At 40.9% G+C, this 21,099-nt stretch overlaps 1 protein-coding gene across 4 annotated transcripts in view; it reads left to right on the forward strand.

Annotated features, from left to right (window-relative positions):
* CASP10 (caspase 10) overlaps positions 1-18,253 on the forward strand; it is a 56,969-nt gene extending 38,716 nt beyond the window's left edge. For 2 of the 4 annotated variants that reach the window (XM_045034265.1, XM_045034266.1), the window contains 3 exons: positions 8,235-8,343; positions 9,742-10,240; positions 13,366-18,253. In XM_045034265.1, the coding sequence (XP_044890200.1) occupies positions 8,235-8,343; positions 9,742-10,240; positions 13,366-13,519 (762 nt within the window). In that variant the 3' untranslated portion in view covers positions 13,520-18,253. Of the gene's footprint in view, positions 1-800; positions 821-7,224; positions 7,302-8,234; positions 8,344-9,741; positions 10,241-13,365 lie in introns of all 4 variants that reach the window. The other 2 variants (XM_045034268.1, XR_006583475.1) reach the window with 2 other exon arrangements.
* The last annotated feature ends 2,846 nt before the right edge of the window (positions 18,254-21,099 follow it).

Here is a 21,099-nt window from a genome sequence, read left to right on the forward strand (position 1 = left end):
TCCTCCTCCTCTTTCTCCTCCTCCCCTTCCTCCCTCCCCTCCTCCTCCTCCTCCTCCTCCTTCTTCTTCTTGGTGCTGAAACCTAGGAGCAGTGTGTTTCTTATAACATGATCATGATCCTTGGAAGACACATATGACATTCTTCCCTGGAATTAATGTTTCTTACCAGCAGACTTGGGCAGTTTTATTTTGCTAACATCTATCAGTATCAATGCAGTTATCTTGGCCTTGGAACTTTTTTTTAATTGTGATAAAAGACAACATAAAATTTACTATCTTCATCAGTTTTAAGTGTACAGTTCAGTTCTGTTAAGTACATTTATATTGTTGTATAACCAATCTCCAGAACTCTTTTTATCTTGCAAAACTCAAACTCAATATCTATTAAACAGTAACTCCCCATTCCTCCCTCCCACCAGCCCCTGGCAAACACCATTCCACTTTCTATCTTTGTGAATTTGACTACTCTAGGTACCTCATATAAGTGGATTCATATAGTATTTGTTTTTTGTGACTGGCTTATTTCACTTTATATAATGTCCTCAAGGTTCAACCGTGTCAGAATTTTCTTCCTAAAAGCTGAATAATATTTCATTGTGTGTATGTACCATATTTTGTTTATCCATTCATAAATGAATGCACATATGTTTGATGGACATATGGATTGCGTCCACCTTTTGGCTATTGTGAATTAATACTGCTATGAACATGGGTATACAAATATCTCTTTGAGATCATGGTTTCAGTTCTTGTATTTACCCAGAAGATCATGCTTTCAGTTCTGGGTATTTACCCAGAAGGGGAAATGCTGGATCATATGGTAATTCTGTATTTCATTTATTGAGGAACCTTCATACTGTTTTCCATGACAGCTGTATCATTTTTCATTTCCACCAATAAAGCATAAGGGTTCCAATTTTTCCACAACCTTGCTAACACTTTTTATTTTCTCATTTTTTGATAGTAGTCATCCTAATGGGTATGAGGTGGTATCTCATTGTAATTTTGATTTTCATTTCCCTAATGATTACTGATGTTGAGCATCTTTACATCTGCTTGTTAGCGATTTGTGTTATCCTTCTTGGAGAAATGTCTATTTAAGTCCTTTTGCCCATTTTTTAATTGGATTGTTTGTGGAAGTTTTATTTTTTATTCTTAAAAATTCATTCATAGCTTCTTTACTACTTTCACGGTTTCAAATTTTTACAGTTACAATTTTTTATTTTTAAATTTGGAAATAATTTCAATCTTATGGAAAAGTTGACAGAATGTGAGTAATACTAAGAACACTGTGTACTATTTTACCAGATTCACTTACCTGTTGTTGACTTTTACACCATTTGTGTTAGCCTTTGCTTTCTTTCTCTGTCTTTATCTACCTACCTACCTATTTACCTATATATCATCTATCTATTTAAACACACATAATTTTTTTTCCAAACTTTTTGAGAGTAGCTTGCATACATCATGACTCTTTACCCCTGAATATTTACTATGTATTTCCTAAGAATAAGGATATTCTTTTAAAACTATAGTACAGTTATTGATGCCAGTAAAGTTTACTTAATACAGTACTTTCACCAAATTGAAGTTCCACATTTCAGTTTTTTCTGTTGATCAAATAATATCCTTTATAGCTTTTTCCCCCTCCAACACATAATTTATCTGGGATCATTATTGTATTTAGGTGTCATGTGTCTGTAGTCTCCCTTAATCTTGAACAACTTTTCTTTATGACATTGACATTTTTGAAGAATATAGTCACCCTCACTACCACCTTTTATTAAAAAAATAGAATTGTCCTCATTTTTGGTGTGCGTGGTATTGCCTGTGATTTGTTTCAAGCTTTATATATTCTGGCAGGAATATTACCTAAATGATGTTCTCTTCTCAGGGCATCACACCTGGAAGCAGTGGTGTCAGTCTGCTCCCTCTTTGTGATGGTAATTTTGATTGTTTGGTCAAGGTGTTGTCTGATTTCTTCACTATACAGTTAATTTTGTATAGTTACTATTTCTCCCCTGCAACTAGTAAGCAAGTGGTAGAGAGACATTTTGAGACTTTACAAATATCCCACTCTTCATCAAGAATTTCCCCTAGATTTAGTATCCATTAATGATTCTAGTGTGATTCAATTTTTATTATGTTGGTTGAAAAACAATGATTTTCAAACTCCAGTATTTTCTCTACCTTTATAAGTCAGCACTCAGCATTCTGCTATATGCGAGAGCCCTCTTTTCTCCTCTAAAAGTTTTTTTGCCCACTAAACTTAATCCTTCTCTGCACCTACTTTTTCAACTAATTTTGTGTGTGCTCAGATACTTCTGTGCATGTAGAAAATACACACACACACACACACACACACACACACACACGACTTTGCTCTTTGCCTCTTAGAAATTCAGTAGTTTCTAAGGGGAGTGGCTCAGCCTTGGCATGTAGAGCGCTGCTATTTTGCTGACCTCAGAGGATTCTGGCTATGGCCAGATGAAGATGGGAGTAGTTGTCATGGTGCTGAGAGTATAGGAGGCTTTGGGAGGGAGCACCTCATATTACATGCCTTCTCCTAGACTTTCAGGGTCAGAAGGTGTCTTAAAAGTTACTTATGCAGGAAACCATCAGAATCCTAGAGGAGAACACAGGCAGCAACCTCTCTGGCCTTGGCTGTAGCAACTTCTTACTAGACATGTCTCCAGAGGCAAGGAAAACAGAAGCAAAAATGAACTCTTTGGCTTCATCAAGATAAAATCCTTCTGTACAGTGAAGGAAACAATCAACAAAACTGAAAGGCAACCTATGGAATGGGAGAAGATATTTGCAAAAGGCATATTGGATAAGTTCTATGAAGAACTTATCAAACTCAGCACCCCCAAAATAAATAATCCAGTTAAGAAATGAACAGAAGACGTGAACAGACATTTCTCCAAAGAAGACAAGCAAATGGCTAACAGACACAAGAAAAGATGCTCAACATCACTGATCATCAGGGAAATACAAATCAAAACCATGATGAGATACCACTTCACACCTATCAGAATGGCTAAAATGAACAACTCAGGAAACAATAGTTGTTGGCAAAGATGCAAAGAAAGGGGAACCCTCTTACACTGTTGGTGGGAATGCGAACTGGTGCAGCGATTCTGGAAAACGGTATGGAGGTTCCTCAGAAAGTTAAAAATAGAATTATCTTACAACCCAGCAATTGCACTACTAGGTATTTATCTGGAGAACACAAAAATACTGATTCAAAGGGGTACCTGCACCCCAATATTTATAGCACCACTATCAGCAATAGCCAAACTATGACAAGAACCCATATGTTCATCAACTGATGAATTGTTAAAGAAGATGTGATACACACATACCAAAAAGAATGAAATCTTGCCATTTGCAATGATGTGGATGGAGCTAGAGTATATTATGCTAAGGGAAATAAGTCAGAGAAGGAAAAATACTCTATGATTTCACTTATGTGTGGAGTTTAAGAAATAAAAAAACAGATGAACATAGGGGAGGGGAAGGAAAAATAAGATAAAAACAGAGGGGGAGGCAAACCATAAGAGACTCTTAAATACAGAGAACAAACTGAGGATTACTGGAGGGGGTGGGTAGGGGGGATGGGCTAAATGGGTGATGGGGATTAAGGAGAGCACTTGTTGTAATGAGCACTGGGGGTTAGATGTAGTGATGAATCACTAAATTCTACTCTTGAAACTAATACTACACTATATGCTAACAAACTTGAATTTAAATAAAATCTTGGAAGAAAAAATAAAAAATAAAATAAAGTTTGAGTATTTGGGATATTAAAAAAAAAATTATCTAGGCAATCCTGGCCCTGGATAAAATGAAAGTTGGTAAATCATATCATGTTTCATTAGCACCTTAGAGGTTTTCTTACATAAAAGAGCACTACCAACCATTGCGTTTAATGAGAAGAAACTGTATTTCAAGTAACACCCCTAATTATTTAAATTGATTTACATTAAAAACCAAATCAATATATTTGAATGTGGAATATGATTTCTTAATGCTTTTCTGTTATCTTAATGCTTTCTGTTATTCTGCATTTTCTCTTCATGCTCTTCTGTTGAAGAGATGTAATATCAGCTTCTTTTTAAGGCCTTATTGGACCCTTATTATTTGAAAACAGTGGAAAGAAGACTGAGCATGTCCAGGCAGTGGATCAGTTATCCATTCGTTCATTCCTTCCTTCCTTCCTTCTTTCATTCATTCCTCTCTGACACAGAGGTTTGAGAGGGTGTCAACAGAAGATGCAGCATTTTCAGAGAAAGAGCCAGGCTGACCTTAAAGCTTATTTCTAGTCCCTGTTCTGGCTGATTTTATCAGCACAAAGAAGGAGACAAATTAAGGAAACCTGGGTCCTGGGGATTCTGGGCAGAGCCTGCTGCTGTAACTGTGTTGCCCTTAATTCCAGAAAATTCACTCAGCTGCTTTCAAAACCAGCTGGATAAACCCAGAAAACAGCCTGCTTGGTCCTTGGATGTCGCTGAGAGAAACTAGCATTTTGCAGGAAGGAAAATACGGCTTGCAAAAAGAAAGGCCGGAAGTGTTTTGGAGAGTGAAACTAAAGTTCTTTTTTTCATTTGTTCCATCAAAGTTGGGAAATTCTGGTATTGTGCAGCCTGGGAGTGAGGCTGTGCGGCTTTGGTCTGGCTTGAAGATAAGTCCCTCTCTTGCAGCCGGAAGCTTGGTGGGCTCCAGCAGGGAGGCACCCCCAGGAACTTGGGGATGACTTGCCAGTCACCTCAAACAGGTCTGGTGCTGCACCCCATGTGGCCAAGTGGCAGTGTTGACCCCTCCCCAGAACCCCTTTGAGACTTTCTGCTGCAGGCTGAGGGCAAGGGGTTTGGGAGTGGAGTGAATGTGGTGGAGCATGCACAAAAGATGAGGACCCTAGGCTATGTTTCAGTCTTACATTTAATAATATAAAATGTTTCTGTAGGCCCAAAGTAAAAATTGTCAAGAGAGTATACTCAGAGGAGGCTCCATTGCATTCTTGCCCCTCTTCCCTTTCCTCCGTAGATTACCTTTTTTTATTAGTTTATTTTCTATTTATCCTGTTGTTACTTTTGAAAAAAACCCAGCCATCTGTCCCCTTTATTATAAATGAGGTGCCCCATTAAAATACTGTTTTTCGCTTGACTTCCTTCATGTAACAGGATCTTCTGTACAGAAATTATCTTCTGCATCCTGCTCCACAGCTCTTTCGCCCACTTCCTAGTGGTGGACATTAGAGTTATTTCTCGTCTTTCGTTATTTCAAATAATGCTGCAATGAATAAATATCTTTGTGCATATGTCATATTATATTTTTGCCACTGTGTCTTTGTGAGCCTCCTCCTCTGAAAGGAGAGAGATGATTCTCTCTTTTGTCACTTGCTGCTGAACTTGCTGGGGATTAAGTGTCTGTTCTTTGCATCAAGTCCAGCTTTTTGACTCTCATCCTAACTGTGTGGATTTCCTGCATTTCATTCATTTCCTGTTTCCTCAACAGAGGGTTTCTGGGCAAGATCAGCCCATGAGGAATTATGGTAGATGTTTCTAATACACTTTATATAACTTGGATCAGTATGGCAGGAATAGAAACATATGACAGTTACCAAGCAATTTGAGATGTTTTGAGGGAGAAAGGTAACAAATTAGTGGAGAATTCATTTCTTATCTCATTTCAGGCATGGATTCTACCAGGCTTTTCTGTGGGAGAATGGAGAGAAATGGGTGGTTTGTACTCTGAAACCCTTGCACCACAGCATCTGGGGAATGCTGGCATCTGCTCTCCCTCTACCCTTCAGAATTAGATCACCCTCTGTAAGGAGGGAAGGAACACTTGGTAGGGCTGAAACCCACAGGCCAGCATGACAGAGCAGAATGTTGACTCTGGGAACATCTGGTGTAGTGTGGCTCCAGATACTGCTTGTATTTTTCAGAGTGAGAGATGACAGGGGGAGGGACTTGGCAATGATGTATTTAGTGCCTTGGATCTTTGCCCCAAAATCATAACCTTAGGAAAATATTACAGAATCTGCTACAGAGCTAAACGGCTTATGAACACATTTTTGGTGTAGTCTCCCTGTGATATGTAAAGTTTATCAGAGGCCATTCCTTTTTTTTTTTTTTTTTTTTTTTCTGGAAATTTAAACTTCAGAGTCCAAACACTTCACATTCCCAGGAATCTCTGCTTTCTGCCTAAGCAGGAAAGTGTGTGATACAATGTTGATTAGAGTTACCATTACTGAGCACTTGTTATGTGCTAGGCAGGCACTGTCCTAAGAGCTTTCTAGGGCTTATCTCATTGAATCCTCCAATCCAGAGGTAGGTACTACTGTTATTCTCACTTAATGACAAGGAAGTGGAGACTCAACAGATGTAGTACTTTCCTAAATGGACACACTAGTGAAACTGGGGTCTGAACCCAGGAGTCTGACTCCAGAGCTCACCCTCTGAAGACCTGGCTCTAACACAGTGTGGCTTCAGGCGCTCGGGCGATTGCTTCACTTCTCTGAAAAATAAGTGAGTTTCTTTCAGTTTTGCAATTCTCTGGTTTGGAAGTTTGAACATGGCTTTCTTGCAGTATTACCTTCTCCCAAGGTGAGGAGGAATTTATAGGTGCTGTGTACAGCTGAAGTTTGGCCCCTTTTGGCTGTGTTCTATGGTCTGGGGATGCTGGATTCACTCAGCCTGAGCTGTGCACCCAGGAGTGACCCTTAACTATAGTTAATAACTAACTCAAGCCTTAGAGACAAGGGCAGAGCTTGCTAGATTCTACTGAAAACTTGCTGGATGTGGGAGAAGAAAAGTTTCAAGTTTCATTTTCCTGTATTGCTACGTGACAACGCATCACTGGCTTCATCTGTGGTGGATTCATATTTAGAGGAACCAAGAAATTTGCAGGAACACTTCAGAGCAATGCGATCTTTAGCCGATGCCAAAGACATGACTAAATGAATTCTGGGCTGTGGTCTGATTTTTGCCCTACCCAGACTGGGTTCTCTGGGCTTTCTGTTTTTCCCCCTCCTCTTCCTGGTGTCCGTCCAGCCTGTCTATATTCAGTAACAGATAGATACTGCCTCAACCTAGCCAAGCTTTCTGCCAGAAATACTTTAGCTGATTCACATGATCTTGACTCTTAACCCATCCTCTGTAAGGAAATCTAAATGTTTGGGGAAAGATATTTGAAGAATCTGAGAACTTCTCTTTTAAGGCGACAGAGAAACCCTGGTCTCCATAGAGATGTTGGGAGAAACTGCTGAGACTTTAACTTCTGAAACCAGCACAAAGGTCTTCTCCAGCTAGGGTCCATCCCTTAATGACTTTGAGGGCTCAGAGCTGTTTGTATGATATACCGTGTTTTTAGGAGATCCCTTCAGCCACACAGAGGTCCCACTGGAGCCAACTCAGCTCACTTGTAATTATATGCTGTTTACAATAACCTTCAGAAATAATTGCACGTATTTTAAAATTCTCACTGTGATCTATACAAAAGAGACTTTTCTGTTTTCGGGGGGAGTCAGATCACTTCAGAATCTTACCATCTGAAAAAGAAACAAACATTTGATATCTTTATTGTCTTGTTAGATCCTTACTTATACTTCCTTCACTTTGCTAATCCAAAAGGGAAGATGTGGGGTGCCTGGGTGGCTCAGTCAATTGAAAGTCTGACTCTTGATTTTGGCTCAGGTCACGATCCCAGGGTTGTGACATTGAGCCCTGCGTTGGGTTCTGTGCTGAGCGTGGAGCCCACTTGAGATTCCCTCTCTCTCTCTCTCTCTCTCTCTCTCTCTCTCTCTCTCTCCCTCCCTCCTTCTGCCCCTCTACCTGGCTTATGAGATTCTCTCTCTTTCTCTCTCTTCCTCCCTCCCTCTGCCCCTCTACCTGGCTTGTGCTAGCTCTCTCTCTCTAAAAAAACACAGAAACAAAAAAGAAAACAGAAAGGAAGATGCTTTTGCATAAGCTCTTGATTTGCTGAAGTTAAATTACATATTCTGTTATTTAACACTGCTAATTGACATTCTGCAGTCAAACCAAATGAAGTCTGAATTTTAATCAATACCTGGCATTTCACCTTGGACTTAATTGAGTAATTCTAGACCAGGACCATAGCCTTGAGAACTCTCAGCCTTTGGTACTGATAAATGAAGTGATTGGTTAGAAACATTAAACCCTTAAAATGAGGATTCCCTAATAAGTCATTCTATTTCTTCTTCTTTCAAGGAAGCAACTGTGTACAGAATGGATCGGAAGCACAGAGGCCACTGTGTTGTTGTCAATAACCACAGCTTTACCTCACTCTCAGATCGACCAGGGACTCATAGAGATGCTGGTAAGAAAGTCTGAATAGTCTATAAGATGCAAGTTGGGGATCTTAAAATCATTTTTTTTTTAATTTTCATATTTTCTTTCTGTAATTTTTTATCTTCCATTTATTTTATTTTATTTTTTTTAGCGTTTATTTATTTTTGAGACAGAGAGAGACAGAGCATGAACGGGGGAGGGGCAGAGAGAGAGGGAGACACAGAATCGGAAGCAGGCTCTAGGCTCTGAGCCATCAGCCCAAAGCCCAGTGCGGGGCTCGAACTCACGGACCGCGAGATCGTGACCTGAGCTGAAGTTGGATGCTTAACTGACTGAGCCACCCAGGCGCCCCTATCTTCCATTTAAATGTAAGGATGATATGGGGCACCTGGATGACTCAGTTGGTTAAGCATCTGACTACAGCTCAGGTCACGATCTCAGGGTTTGTGGGTTGGAGTCCTGTATCTGGCTCTGTGCTGACAGCTCAGAGCTTGGAGCCTTCCTGGATTCTGTGTCTCCCTCTCTCGCTGCCACTCCCCCACTCATGCTCTGTCTCTCTCTCCCTCTCTCTCTGTCTCAAAAATAAATAAACATTAAAAAAATTTAAATGTAAGGATAATATAAATGTTCTAAGCCTCTTGTATATCCCAGGTGTCTTAGCCTACCTGGGCTGCTGTAATGAAATACTATAAACTAGATGGCTTATAAATGACACACATTTATTTCTAACAGTTCTGGAGGCTGGGAAGTCCAAGATCAAGGCTCTGACATTTTGATGCCTGGTGAAAGCCCGCTTCCTAGGTGGCAGTCTTTGTGCCGTGTCCTCACATGGCAGAAGAACTTTCTGGAGTCTCTTTTTTTTTTTTTCCTGGGGTCTCTTTATGGGCTCTCCCCTCATGATCTAATCACCTCCCAAAGGCCCCACTTCCTCATACCCTCACCTTGGGGGTTAGGATTTCAACATATGAATTTTAGGGGGACACAAACATGAAGACCATAGCACTTGGGGTATTACCAATCTGCTGAAAGAGCAAAAGGAGTCCCTGACCATGTACAGCTCTGTGGGTTGGGGGAAAGCATGGTGCATCAGCAACAAAAAAACTGGGTTTGAGCTGTGGCTCCACCACAAAGTAGTTTGTGACTGTGGGTGAGTCCTGGGCATTGGCTTCCTCATCTGTGAAGTAGGATTAAACTGTGGCCTCTGCTGACTCTCAGGACCATTGTGATAGTGCTGTGGGTACTATAAGAAGGTAGGTAAATAATAAAATTTTATTGTTATGAAAGTAAAATAAAAACCCAAGCTTCAGGCTACTTGCTGTGCAAGTTTTATAACTATTAACATTGTTCCTCCCCTTAATTTTGTTTCATTTTACTCTATCTCATTTTATTATTTCCCCTTTCTTTCCTTTTTTTTTTTTTTTAACAGAGTGCTTGGAGCGTGTGTTTCAGTGGCTGGGGTTCAGCGTACATATATATAATAATGTGACCAAAGGACGTCTAGATGAGGTTCTGAAGGAATATAAGAGTCATCCAGGCCATGCTGATGGAGATTGCTTTGTGTTCTGTGTTCTGACCCATGGGAAATTTGGAGCTGTCTACTCCTCAGATGAGGCCCTTGTTCCCATTCGGGAGATCATGTCTCATTTCACAGCCCAGCAGTGCCCTGGCCTGGCTCATAAACCCAAACTCTTTTTTATCCAGGCCTGTCAGGGTGAAGAGATACAACCTTCTGTATCCATTGAAGCAGATGCTGTAAATTCCGAGCATTCACCTCCTACCCCTTCCCTTCTGGCCAGTGTTCCCAGTGATGCAGATTTCCTTCTTGGCCTGGCCACTGTCCCTGGCTATGTATCCTTTCGGCATGTAGAGGAAGGCAGCTGGTATATTCAGTCTCTGTATAATAATCTGAAGAACTTGGTCCCAAGGTGAGATGTTTGAGTTGTACTATATACCTACCTGTTTGTCCATCCATCTATCTACCTACCTGTTCGTCTGTCTCTTCACATACCCACCCATGCATCTATCTGTCCATCCATCCATCAGTCTACTCATCCATCTGTCCCATCTATCCATCCATTCATCATCATCCATCTATCCATTCATCCAAACATCTGTCCATCCATCCAAACATTTATCCATCCAATAAACCTATGTTGAGCACTAGCATATAACTGGAAAGGAAGATACAGAATTAAAAAGAAAAACAGTCCCTGCCCTCGAGTTGCTCACAGTCTAAAGAGATAGAAAAAATAGATGGGGGAAGAGCATTCCCTGTGGCAAATACACATTATACAGCATAGGTGTTATGGAAACACATAGAACTAGTACCTCACCCAGATTTGAAGGATCAGGGAAAGCTTCTAGAGATGACAAATAGATGTTAGGTAAATAATTGAGATGAAAGAAATGCTGGGCAGAAGGAAACAGTATAAATAAAGGTAAGAGGGCCTTTTATTTGTTCATTTATTTATCAGTCACTCATGTTTACCGAGTGCCTATGTATTGCCTTTGGCATTATACCTTTGATCTCCTGCCACTGCTCTGACAACTTTCCATCTGTATCTACCACGTGCTCCTTACCTGGTACCCTGGAAATGGGCCTTCATTGCAGTTCTGCCCTGTACCCCATTCTATGTTCTTTATAGCTCTGGGCAGCTTCAGCTATACCCTGGAGGCCGCTTGACCTCCATGAAAATGTCTCCAAAGTTGCCATCTCTGGTCCATTAATCTCTGAGTTTTTGGAGAGCAGAGTTATTTCATTCAACTTTATGTCCTTAGCACTTGACACAGTACCTGATGATATATTGTTGAGCTTGATAAATATTTGCTGGACCAATGAATGACTGAGTGAATCTCATTCTTAAGGTCGGTCCAATACATTTCTTGCAGCCTACCAGACATCCCACCTCCTTGTTGTCCTTGGAGCTCATATTCAGTATGCATAGTCCTCAATTCATCTTCCAGCCCTCTCTATCTGCCTTCTTCTCCTGAATTCACATTTTAAGGAATGGTCAAAGTGTTCTGGGAATTCGGAACTAGGAATTCAGGATTGGAACCTCGAGTCAACCTTAGCTTTTCCATCTTCTTCATTAATCCCTCCATCCCCACCATAGCCATCAAAAACCAATGTCCTATGACTTTGAGGACAAGGCAGATTTATCAAGGACTTACTGTGTGCGTACTGTCCTGGGTACCGAGCTAGGGGCTAGGAGTAAGTTATGAATAAGGGAGACAGAATGTCTTCTCCATGGAGCTTATAGACCAGTGAGTAAGTAAAGGTAAGAAGGTAAATATTTAAATTGATAAGATAATTTCAGGAAGTGATACCTGCTGTGAAGAAAGCAAACAAGATATTGTAGAGAATGGGGCAGGGAGATACCTGAGAAGGCTTCTTGGTAGAGGTGATATTTCAAGTGAGACTGAGTGGTGATGAGTCAGCCACAGGAAGATCCAGAGGCAGAGAGAACAGCTGGTGTGAGACAGGATGTAAGAACTAAGAACCAGGCAAGGCCTGCTGTCCCTTGAACATAGCAATGATGATGAGGATAAGTAGTGGCAATATTAATAATAATAAAAATGATGGTCAGTGGAATATTATAGCCAGTTTTCTATGTGCTTTATATAAATTTACTTCATTTACTTCTCATGGCAGTCCCTAAAATGGGTATTCTTATGGTCCTTATTTTACAGCTGAGAAAACAGAGGCATATTTAGTGTGAAATAAGTGACTGTGCCTAAGACCACACGGGTCCACGAGTGATGGAACTATGCTTCAAACCTGAGTTCTATTTCCAGAGCCTTGCTTTCCCCCCCCCCCCCCCAGTGGTATGAATTGCCCATCTCTGGAACATTTTGGTAAATGTTAAGTGTCCTACAAGCCCAGGCTCACAAGCTACCTCCTGTATGGAATCCAGGAAGTGCTCTTTTTCCTCTGAACTTGCAGTGGAACTTTGCCCACTTTTCATATAGTATTGATCACATTCTGCCTTATAGTATGCATTTTGTGTATATACCATATTTGGTACATGCTTCATGTCTGCATTTGAAGTGCCTAGAAATTTGTGTCATGTTTATCTTTGTATCCTCCTCAAACCAAGAATAGAGAGGGCATTAGTAATAGTAGGGTCCCTTGGGGCACCTGGGTGGCTCAATTGGTTAAGCGTCCAACTCTTGACTTCAGCTCAGGTCATGATCTCATGGTTTGTGGGTTTGGGCCCTGTGTCAGGCTTTCTGTGCTGACAGGGCGGAGCCTGCTTGGGATTCTCTCTTTCTGTTCCTCCCTAACTTGTGCACATGTGCACTCTCTCTCAAAATAAACTTAAAAAAAAAATAGTAGAGTCCTTCTCTATCTTTATCACCTACCTATCTATTCTATCATCTATCTATCTATCTATCTATCTATCAATCATCTGTCTGTCTGTGTGTCTGTCTATATCCACCAGCTTGGAGGAGAAACATGGAAAAATAATTATATGCAACCTTCCTTTGTGGACCAATGACCTTAAAATGTAAGTTGTGGAGCAGCCGTCTGGCTCAGTCAGAAAAGCGTGACACTCTTAATCGCAGGGTCAGGTTCAAGCCCCATGTTGGGTGTAGATTGCTTAAAAGAAAAAAGAGGGCCACCTGGCTGGCTCAATCGGTTAAGCATCCGACTCTTGGTTTTGGCTCAGGTCATGATCTCAAGGTTTGTGGGTATGAGCCCTACACCAGGCTCCACATTCTCAGCACAGGGCCTGCTTGGGATTGTGTCTCTCAATTTCTTTCCCACTACACCCTCCCCAAGATAAATAATAAACTAAAAAAAGTTAAAATGCAAGATGTGTCTATTATAATGTTCTTAAACATTAAATGTAATATTGAAAACTTTTGTATAATTTAGCGTTTCTTTTTTTAATTTCAAAATAAGAATTTCTTTATATTTGACAGGATTCCAGTTAGAATTTTGCCCTGTTAGATTAGGAAGAAGCCACATGTTTTAGGGTTTCTTTGTATGACCTGGTATGTGATTTCTGTCTCCTGATTGAAAATATTTTTTCTTATCTGCCTGCAGACATGAAGATATCTTATCCATCCTCACTGCTGTCAACAATGATGTGAGTCAACAAGCAAACAAAGAAGGAACAAAGAGACAGATGCCCCAACCTGCTTATACACTACGGAAAAAACTAGTATTCCCTGTGCCACAGGAAAAACTTTTATTGTAGTAGAGAGTTCTCAATGACTCTTTGACTTGAAAGGAAACTTTGGTCATCTCTTCCAATCTCCCACCCACCATAGGAATCATTGATAGATGGTGAGCCTGTCATTCTAATAGGAAATGCCCTATTTTCTGATTCAACAAATTCTTAAAAAATTTTTTTTTTTATTTTTGACAAGTCTAATTGTTAGAACACTTTCTTTATTGAAGCCTTTGGTTGTAGTCTTGGCATTAGTTTTGTGCCCTGAGAAAAAGCAATTGGCCTTGGTTTGTGTATCTGTGAGGTAAAAGGTAGTACCAGATACATTTTAAGATTCCTTTGAGCTCTAAAGAACCACTATTCTTAACCTCAACTGAGCTTTGATTTCCTCTCTGTATGACCACCCCTTGTGAACATTCTGTGTCCCTTTTGCATAGCCTTGTTTTGGACATTGGATAATGATGAGATCACACATGGTTCATTGACCCTTTCTCTGCTCTCCACTTCCTAAGACTTCTCATCTACACATCTGCTGGGGTGAAATTTTTGTCTATATGATGCCCATTTCCAGCTTTAGTATAACGAAGGTGTTCCCACAGGAACTCTTTATCTTGGGTTGGGAACAGGTTTGGCTCTAGGAAGATGATAGTTCAGTATGAAGAGAGACAACTCAGCCACTCTGGGATCAGAGACTTTACAGGCTGAGGTTAAATTCTGTGTCGATCAGAACTTTTCAGGTGCTGATGACAGAACACCCACATCACACCAACCAAAGCAAAGAAAGGAATTTATTGCCTCATTCATCTGAAAACACACAATTGGGTAGTGCTGGCTTCAGGTGAAGCTTGAATCAGGACTCAGTCTGCACTATAGCATCTCTCTCTTGGCCAGAGGTTCTTTTGGTGGCTGCACTGTGCTGACTAAAGCCAACAGCCCCTGCCTTGTCTCCAACATGCTCTGTTTCTCTGGCCCAAAGAATTGAGGAGAGAGACAGCCTTAGGGATGAAGCTATTCACAGAAGTTGTTGTCCTCTCCTTAGAGAGTTGTCTGGCTGTGCCTTGGTGGGGAGTGTGGTTCTGTATGGAAGCCTTGCTACTTTTTACATTAAGGTTTTGAATATCTTTATGTATGTGAACTTTTTTTTTTCAATTTCAAGAGGAATTTTTCTTTTTTATTTTCTAAGGGAGGGAGATTGAAAGTCCTGTACCTAAGGCCTTTATTTATTGATGAAGAGGTTGAGGCCCAAGGAGGCAGAGTGATTTGCTATAGTCCCCCAGCCAGTTATTGTTTACAGGGTTTTATTTCCCACTTGAGTGAACTGGAATGTCATGGGACATAACAGGGGTTTTTAGGAACATTTCCTTGGATATGTAGACATCCATGAAAGATATCCAGGAATGAAGAAGAATAACTCTCAGTGATGCCTGATTTTGTAATTATTAACGTGTAAGTCAAATGATCTTCCAGAACCTTTGTATATACAAGTCAAAGCGAACAGCTGGTGATTACAGTCCTTCCCCAGTTGAATATACACAGCTTTTGGCCACTTCATAGTCCTTCTCTGCAAGTGAAAGATGGTGTGGTACAAAGCAAAGAGCAAAGAATCTGGAGATAGAAGCCTTTGGTTTCTGTTTTGCCTTGTGACTTTCTGGCTCTGAGACACTAAGTCAAGCTAGTTTTTTGAGCCTTATCTATAAAGTAGAGAAAAATTACCTATTTAAGATAAGGATAGGTTAATATATAAATCCATTTAAATCTAGTTGTTGTGAGGTATATACAAGACCTTTACGTGGCAGATACCTCTGGCAGTCACCTAACGGAAATAGAGTTTGAGTTCCTTTGTGTCTAATTCCAGCTGAATTTCAGCCACAAATCAATACTAATACCCACCGATGTCTTCTTAGGGAAATGTTGGTTTTCCCCGGACTGATTCACAATGTCCCCGGCAGCAGCAGGCTAGCTCTTGGTTCTGAATCCAGCTGGACAAAACACTGCTAATGAACTCTCCTTCCTCAGCAACATTTGGGGTTTTATGTGTAAGTCCCGGTCCTGTGGTCTATTTTGTATTTTTGTTTTGCTGGAACTTAGTGGTTGTGCAAGGTTAAGTTCTAGGATCAGGAAACTTTCCCATGAATTTTCTTTTCAGAGTTCTCCAGCAGGCACTTTAGGGGTCACTAGACATTTATGACTGTAAGTCACACGCCTATGCAGACAGTAGGAGTACAGTCATCCTTCAGTCATTTCTCCTAAATGGAGCATCTACACACTTTTCCCTCGTCTTGTGTGTGTGTGTGTGTGTGTGTGTGTGTGCGCGCGCCCACGTGTGTGATAATTTAGAGTGGAGCACAGCAAGTGATTTGGTCACAGCTATTCAGCAGAGACTACCGCCATTGTCTGTGCAGACATTTATGAAAGAAATGTGCAGACCCAGTGAGGTTTCTGTATATTTTGCCTAGTTTTGCTCAACCTACAAGAGCTGTAGTTAGATTTTTTCTTTGTTTTCTTTTTTTTTCTCAAAAGTTGGCTTATACCAAACAAAATGAGGGACATGGAAAATTTTAATAGAATATTATACAAATGTTAGTTATTTAATAATGATACTCTTGGTGTTGATTATTATTAGAGATACTAGTCACCACAGCATCCTAGTGGCCTCTGCTACAAGGTTTCACCATGGCAGTGGGCAGTTGTGATATCACCAGGGTTTCCCTTAGCCAGTGCTCAGGTAATTCAAACATACAAGCAGCTGGTACAATATGGTTACTGACCAATCAAAACACATTGACCAGTATGTATAACACTATGGTGAATGCTGCTGAATAGCAGCCCCTTATCAATCAATGATCAAGTCTCCACTGAGGTAGACCAAATTAGAAGTTTACTTCATTTTGTAGATAACTTTTGTGCCATATTTGATTCACAAAATCTAGGTCAGATACTTTATGAGTGATTTAGTGAGGTTGTTCTCAACGTTAGAATTCTTGGGTCCTTAGATGTTTGTGGAGTTATTCTCAGGGTCTATGAGTTCTCCACCTTCACTTTGAAATGTTGTAATTCCTTTTTGGTGATAATCTTAAAAATTAATAGGGATGCATCCTGGCTCTTCTGCATAATCATATTTGAGCAACTTTTGTGCTCACATCCTGGTGCCCATAGAAAGTGATGAACTTTGCATTGAGCTTTTTTTTTTTTTTTAATTTTTTTTTCAACGTTTATTTATTTTTGGGACAGAGAGAGACAGAGCATGAACGGACGAGGGGCAGAGAAAGAGGGAGACACAGAATCAGAAACAGGCTCCATGCTCTGAGCCATCAGCCCAGAGCCTGACGCGGGGCTCGAACTCACGGACCGTGAGATCGTCACCTGGCTGAAGTCGGACGCTTAACCGACTGCGCCACCCAGGTGCCCCTGCATTGAGCTTTTTAATGTAGCATGGATTGGGGTCCATGGCCAGAGGTCCTCAGATTTACTGTCAGGCACCAGTGGTTAATCTATTTGAAACCTGCTCCAGTTCATCCTCTTAAGCCATGATAGACTCCTAGACCATCATCCCTCAACCACTGCTTAACTCTCAACAGAGAGAACTCACACTACATACAAAGCCATGGACTGGGGAGCTTGGAAGGACCCTAGAGAACCCATGGTCCAGCCTTCAGGGTGTAAAAAGGCTTACTAAAGTCTTACAGCTGTTAGTGGAACAATTGCAATCCTGTGTGTTTCCTGATTTGCAATCTTGCCGCCTGGTTTTACTTTTGGACAGCTTTAATTGTTCTTTTCCCTGTGGTGACTTGAATCTACCTGCTTAGAACATACTTAAATCCATTGCCTCTCATTCTAAACTCTGGAGCCATACCAAAAACATGTAACTCTCTTCTGGTTAAGTACATGTTTCATGTGACAAGTTATTTAGCTTTCTTTCTGGTAGGATCTGGCTCTCCTCAGAAGTCTGCAGGGGCACCTGGGTGACTCAGTCGGTTGAGCGTCTGACTCTTGATTTCAACTCAGGTCATAATCCCAGGGTTGTGGAATCCAGCCCCTCATTGGGCTCTGCACTGAGCATGGAGCCTACATGAGATTCTCTCTCTCTCTGCCCCTTTCCCCTGCTCACTTTAAAATTAAAAAGGGAAAAAAAAAGTCTGCAGTTTGCTTTTAAGGATGTGAATATCACATTTGTATCTTTGAACAGTAGCTGAATTCCTAAAAATGGAAGGCTTTTAAAAAAGTGCTAGGGGAAATTCTTTGTTTAAAGAAAGACTGATTTGCTAATACAAAGAAGCATTTTATAACATAACTTTAGCATATATGAATTTTTAAAAGAGGATTTTTCTATTAAAAATTTTAAATTGTATTAATTTTTACTTTTTAAATCTATTTTTGAATAGGTATTATCTTTACATTGTTCAACGATAAGAAAATACAAAGAGGTATTCAAGATAAGTGTTGCCTGCATTTCTGTCCACTAAATGCCCAGTCCTCCCACCTTTGCATCCCAGAGATAATTTCAGGATTTCTTAATGCAAATGCAAATATAGCAAGTACAAATATATATGTATTTTAAAGTAGGCTTTTTTGGAAACAGAGTACATACACTGTGAAACTCGTATCTGTCATTTGGTCTCATTTTAAATGATTCTGTTAGATGTTTGGAAGTACTGGTACAACTCTAGAACGGGAATAACTTTATGAGCTTTGTGGACTGGGTACTTGTACATAGTAGTAATTGACTCACCAATAAAATAAAGGGATTTTTTTTCCTTTTTATCTTTGAGTAATATCTTTGATTTTACCTGATAACTTTTTTTTCTGCTTATATAGTAATATATGCACATTGTGGAATATTTGGGAAATAGAATAACACACAAAGAAAAAGAGTTAATTCGGTTATAATTCCATTTTGGCATTCACTTTCCCATTTTTTCACTCTGCATTTGCCCCTGAGCTTCCCAACCACCTTTAAATCAGCGTAACCACCATATCCTCCTAGTCATGCATCCAGTAAACTCTGTCTTTGCCAATATTTCCACCCAAGTTTCAATTGCAAACATTTCTCTCTATGATAGCCACCTCCTACCATTCCATCTCATTTTCTGCCAACAGTCTGCAGTGACACTGCAGTGCCTCCCAACAGTCTGCAGTGCCACTGGGGCCTCTGGTTAGTCCTTTGACCCTATCTGTCATCTTTCCAAAGCCAACACCACCCTTTACTTCTTCCCTCCTTCTTTACCCAGCTGGAGTCCACATGTCATCATTGAACTCACTCTCTTGCACCCACCCTCGATACCCTTGCCTTTCCCTTGGTCCTAATCACAGGGCAGAGTCTAAACTGTGGTTAATCACACATGCCTGCTTACCGCAGGTTTGTACTAGAATTCCTGGTTGTGGTGGTTTGGCTCAGTCGGTTAAGCATCTTGGTTTCAGCTCCAATCATAATCTCAGTTTGTGGGCCTGAGCCCTGCATCAGGCTCTGTGCTAGCAGTGCAGAGCCCGCTTGGGATTTCTCTCTTTCTCTCTGCCCCTCTCCTGCTCTCTCTCTCTGTCTCTCTCATATTAAATATATAAAAGCTTAATACACACACACACACACACACACACACACACACACACAATGTTGCAGACTTGTCTCATTCAAAACCAATGACCACAAACCTCAAACAGGCTTTTAGTGATTCTCAGGAATCCTGTAACGTTTCCCTGGTTATGTCACCCTTTGCTTTCTCAGCCGGTGTTACATCTTTTGTCTTTTCAGACCTCTATCATCCTCCATTCTCCTCACTTTCATTTGATAGTCTCACTTCACTAAGGGAGGTAATCAGAAAAGATTTCCACCATCCACCACCGAGTCTCCTGATCCACCTGCACCCTAACCCTATTGGCTGCTTTCTCTCTTGTCAACAATGGGTGCACCTTCCTGTCTGTGCTTCTCCCAAGAGTCAGTGCCTCCTCTTGGGCAGGGATTAGCTCATCCTGCTCACTCAAGGACACCACTCCCATAGCCCTTCCTCCCTCTCCTGCTTGATTAACTGTCCCCTCTCTCCCAGATCATTCCCCCGAGCACAAAAACATGCTGTAATTTCTCTTCCTTCCAAAACAGAACTGAAACACCTAAAGGTGGATCTTCTGTCATGTGCTCAGAATCAGACCCTGAGTGTATGCAAGATATTTGTTCAGGAATTGCTCTCCAGAGAATCCTGCTGGGGGTGGGAGGTGGGACAGAGAAAGGGAGAAGGCAGGCCAGGCCACACATTTTATCTCAGCGTGGCCAGGACGGAGCACTTTAAAGCGAAAATTATGCCTCAGAGTTCCCCACCCAACGGGAAGCAAGAGAACTGTTTTTGCATCCTCCCTTAACCCTTAGTGCCTCCATCCTCTGCTAAGAGCTGCCCCAGGTAGGAGAACTTAAACGTCCAGGCACTTCCTGTGGTCTGAGGGCATAGTCTCCTCACACAAGGTGTGAGTCTTCAGAAGCAAAAACCCCTACAATCTGGCAAGCCAGCTAAACTGGCTGGAAGGTGGGGATGGGGGGGGGTGGTGGTAGGCAGAGGGGGATTAAAATGGATCAGAAAAGACCTACCTTCACCCCTCTCCCATCCTAAGCCTGATCCAACATTTGCAGGGCCCAGGCAACAGTAAATCTAAGACCCGTAACCCATACATAGAAATGTAAATACCGACAAACTGTTCTATTCTCCTGTTGCTGAGGATTTATCATTTTTATGGTGTGCAGGGTGTCTGCCTCTGGCACAGCCTGTGCCTTTCTCTCCCCATTCCTAGCTCCTTCTAGCTTACCTGAAGCCCTAATGTATGCCAAACAACATGAAAAATGTCACACACAGTCGGATCAGTGTACCTTTAAGCTCAGGGTTTTGTGAAAGAATTTTCTGTGATCTCAAGCTAAAAGGTTGGAGCTGTATCTTAGATAACCCACTTTTTAATTTACTACCTCCCTGTAAATCTATTATTTGTGAATTTGTCTAAGCAGAAACTCCCTTTCTCCTCTTAACAATTTAAAATAAACATCAAAAACAACATTGAAAGGGGCGCCTGGTGGCTCGGTCAGTTAAGCGTCCAACTTCAGCTCAGGTCATGATCTCACAGTCTGTGAGTTCAAGCCCCATGTCAGGCACTGTGCTGGCAGCTCAGAGCCTGGAGCCTGCTTCGGATTCTGTGTCTCCCTCTCTCTCTGCCCCTCCCCTGCTCATGCTCTGTCCCTCTCTGTCTCAAAAATAAATAAAAACATTAAAAAAAATTAAAAAAACAATATTGAAAAACTAAAATATTAGCCACAAACTGGGAAATGTTATGTGCCACATATACAACTGATAAGGGATATACAAATATATATAAATGTATATAAAATATATATTCTACAATTCTATAAAATAATTAAACAGTCCAGTTAGATGGGCAAAATATATGAAATGAAAAAGGAAAAGAAAAAAACCCCTATCTGTAGCAAGTATGGGTGAGGATATGGAGCAAAGGGAATTCTATTAACACTGCTTAGAGAAATGTAAATTGACACAATCACTTTAGAGAACACTTTGACAATATCTGTAAACGTTGAATATGTCCATACACCGTGAGCGAGCATTTCCATTTCTGGGTCT

This window comes from Felis catus, chromosome C1 (assembly GCF_018350175.1).
Source record: "Felis catus isolate Fca126 chromosome C1, F.catus_Fca126_mat1.0, whole genome shotgun sequence".
NCBI classification, from domain to species: domain Eukaryota; kingdom Metazoa; phylum Chordata; class Mammalia; order Carnivora; family Felidae; genus Felis; species Felis catus.